Here is a 3,707-nt window from a genome sequence, read left to right on the forward strand (position 1 = left end):
AATTGCAGGCAGCTGTGAGGTGCCATGTGAGTGTTGTGAATTGAACTTGGGTCCTTGGAAGAGCAGCTAGTGTTCTTAACTGCTGAGCCAGCCCCTCAGCCATGTGTAAAGTTTTGTGTGGACTTGGTTATATATCTGAACCATGAGTTAAGTCTGTATCTTTTGGAAGAACCAAAAAGCTATATTCTATAGCATCTATACCTTGTTAGAGCCCCACCAGGGCATAGAAGGGTTGGAATTTTTCCATATCCTCTTTCTGTTCCCCTCTCCTCCCTCCTCCCTCCTCTCTGTCTTTCTCACTTTCTTTCCACCCTCCCTTTTGTTCCTGCCTTCCTCCATCCTTTCTTTCCTTTCTTTCTTCATTGTTCTTTCTTCTTTTTCCTTTCTTCCCCTCCCTCCTTATCTCCCTCCCCCTCCCTCTTCCTTTTTGGACCCTATGGGCATGAAGCCAGATCTCATTGTGATTTTCAGTTGTTTGTTTTGTGGCTTTTGGGGGGGGGGTTGTTGGTTTTTGTGTGTGTGTGTGTGTGGGTTTTGTTCTTTTGTTTTTGTTTGAGACAGAGGCTCACTATGTAGACCAGGCTGGCCTCAAACTCACAATGTTTGCCCACTTCTCTCTGCCTCCACACCTGGCTCATTTGTTTTTTAATGATGTCAAGCATCTCTTTTTCTTTGTTTTACGTGGGGTTTATTTTTCTCATGTGGACTAGGCTGGCTTTGAACACAATACGTAGTCAAGGCTGGCCTTGAATTCCTGATCCTCCTGCCTTTGCCTTTCAGGTACTGGGATTGCAGGTACATGCCATCATGGCCAGCTGTCGCAGCACTATTTAAGTCACCATAAACTCTCTGGACAGTTGTTTTTACTGTGATACCTCGAGTGTTGGATAGCATTGTAGTATTTTAGGAACTTTACATACAATTGTATTTTTAATTTTATATTTGCTTAATATAAACAATAACATATGAAGACGCTATGATCTCTTTTTATTGATTATCTCTGTATGTTTCCCTTTTATCAATATTTTCTTATCAATCAGATGAGCTCTTTCACAAAACAACTCTAAAAAACCATGCTTTTTTTATATAGGCTGGTGTTGTTTTAATTTGGGAACCACGGTTTGATTTCCCCCCTTCCTTTGTGTTAGACCGTTTTGATTATCTGTAAGGTTAACCTTGTTTTCTATTTCCTGATTTCTTCCATCACATCAAAACTTAAAATGTCCTTCCTCAGGGGCAGAACATGGCTTTAAGGAGAAACTCTTCAGAAGAAAATAGCCCTCCTAAGTAAAATCACAAAATGTTTCCAATGATCCCTTCTGTTAACTTCTTCATGACCCAGGAAGGGAAGGGAGTACATTTAGTGGCTTCATAAAGAACATGGAGCCAGGAAGTGCATCTGCTTGTCTCCTGTGAGATGGCTTCAAGGTTACTTCCAGGAGTGCGCACTCTGGCCGCTCAGGCCCTGAGGGCCCGAGGGCCCCATGGCGTGGTTGCAACAGGCTCCCTGGCTTCTGGAGGTGGTGTTCCTACTGATGAGGAGCAGGCTACGGGGTTGGAGAGGGAGATCATGATAGCCTCAGAGAAGGGACTGGATCCATACAATATGCTACCTCCGAAGGCAGCTTCGGGCATCAAGGACGATCCTAATTTAGTCCCGTCCATCACCAACAAGGGGATAGTGGGCCGCATCTGTGAAGAGGACAACTGTACCGTCATCTGGTTTTGGCTGCACAAAGGCGAGACTCAGCGGTGCCCAAGCTATGGAACCCATTATAAGCTGGTGCCCCACCAACTGGCCCACTGAGCCCTGCGTTAACTTTTCAGAATGTGATGGAAAACTTCCCTCCAATAAACTAGCCGTTGTATTGACTCCTCCCCCCCACCCCAAAAAAGAACATGGAGCCAAACTGGCCTTTAAACCCCAACACTGACACCTCTTGGGCAAGGTGTTTAATTCTCTGTGCCTCAGTGTCCTCATTTGTACAGAAGGGTGTGGCTGAAGAATAAAGCATGAAAAAGAGGCACCAAGGTGAATAGGAAAGAGTCAGTGGCAGAAGAAGACTAGAAACCTCTCAAGCACAGGAGAGAAATAAGAAAACAGAGTGTGAGTGAGAAAACCCCAAGCCCTCCAAGTGTGGGAAAAGGCAAGTACTACATGAACAAGAAGGAGGGTCATGATCTTCAGGGCCTGAGAGCTTTCGAGCCTTGTACTTTCCCCAGCTTTTAGTCAACTTCATTCTTGGAAATGTCTTTCTTTTCTTAATCAACTCTTTCCATCACTATCCATGTGTCCCTGGTCCAATTTTCTTCCATTATTACTTTGTTTATTTTCTGTGCATGTATGTGTGCAAGTATGTTTGTGTATTTGTGAGCATGTGTGCACATGTAAGAGAGCCATGGCATCCATGTAGAGGTCACAGGACAACCTGCTGAAGTTGGTTCTCTCCTTCCACTGTGTGGGTGCAGAGATTCACCTCAGGCTTAGCAGCAGACGTGTTTTGCTGGCTGTGCCATCTCAGCAGCCCCTAGGCCAGTTCTTCGTTCCAGGACAGAAGAATCTGGAAATATGAACAGGTGTCCTCTGACCTCTTGTCCATACCTAAGACAGGGATAACACCTGAATATAACCTAGGGATGGTATAACACAGATAATAACCTAAAACAACCTAGTTCCAGGTAGGATTGTTAAAAACATTAAACGGCATCCTAAGCATGTCTCAGATTATCTAAGTATAGCTGTGGTGAACAAGTGCAAAGATGAGGTGGTGCCTCTGGACTTGACCAAGAAGGGCCAACAGATGCCTCTTTGCTTATCTTTCAGCCTGCAGGACCTGGTCCTCCAAACTAGGAAGTAGGCTCAGCCCTAGATCATCTCCCAAGGGCCCACATTGCGCTCTGTTTCCCCACACCCAGGGGACACGTCGAGAGATGGAAAGAGCCCCACTGGCTCTGTCAGCTGCTCACCACTGCCACTGAATATTGTCTTGCAGTCCCCTGTATGGTCGCCACCCCCCCACCGGGAATTTTAACTCACCCAGATTTAGAAAATCTGTTAAGCCTGAGTCATAGCAGAAAGGAGAAGGGACATATTTAAATACTGAAAACTGTTAAGTGGGGTAGTCAAGTTCCCAGAAAGCTGGTTAGTGGGGACCAAAGGGAGGTGGCATCCTCAGGATCATGGTTGAGCCATAGTCCTCATGCCCTGGAAGACAAAAAAAAAAAAAAATGGCCATGGCCATTTGGCTCAGAACAAAGCAAAGTCCCAATGTCTTATCTTAAAATGGAACCTCTCCTTTCCTAACCATGCTCACCACATGCCAACACCCTGCAGCTGGGATGCCTTAGCTCCAGGAAGGAAGGCCTCAGTTTTGCGCAAGTTGTGCTTTGGTGTAGGACAATTCTATATTCTGTCAATTATGTTTTAAATAAATGGTAATTGGCCATTAGCCAGGCAGGATGTACAGGTGGGACAACCAGACAGGAAGTAGAGGTGGGGAAAGGAGAACAGGAGTATTCTGGGAAGCAAGAAGCTCCCTCGCAGTCCTGTCCAGATTACCAAAGAAGCAGGATGTGACCTACCCCGCTGAAAAAGGTAGTGAGCCATGTGGCTAACACAGATAAGAATAATGGATTAATATAAGCCACCAGAGCTAATAAGAAGCCTGAGCTAATGGGCCAATCAGTTATAACTAATGCAGAACCTC

General features: G+C 45.4%; 1 protein-coding gene across 1 annotated transcript; it reads left to right on the plus strand.

Annotated features, from left to right (window-relative positions):
• The first annotated feature begins 1,417 nt into the window (after positions 1–1,417).
• Positions 1,418–1,874, plus strand: LOC130868275 (cytochrome c oxidase subunit 5B, mitochondrial-like). The gene has a single exon (XM_057760541.1). The coding sequence runs from the start codon at positions 1,418–1,420 to the stop codon at positions 1,805–1,807; it is 390 nt and encodes a 129-aa protein (XP_057616524.1). The 3' UTR covers positions 1,808–1,874.
• The last annotated feature ends 1,833 nt before the right edge of the window (positions 1,875–3,707 follow it).

This window comes from Chionomys nivalis, chromosome X (genome assembly GCF_950005125.1).
Source record: "Chionomys nivalis chromosome X, mChiNiv1.1, whole genome shotgun sequence".
Taxonomy (NCBI): Eukaryota; Metazoa; Chordata; class Mammalia; order Rodentia; family Cricetidae; genus Chionomys; species Chionomys nivalis.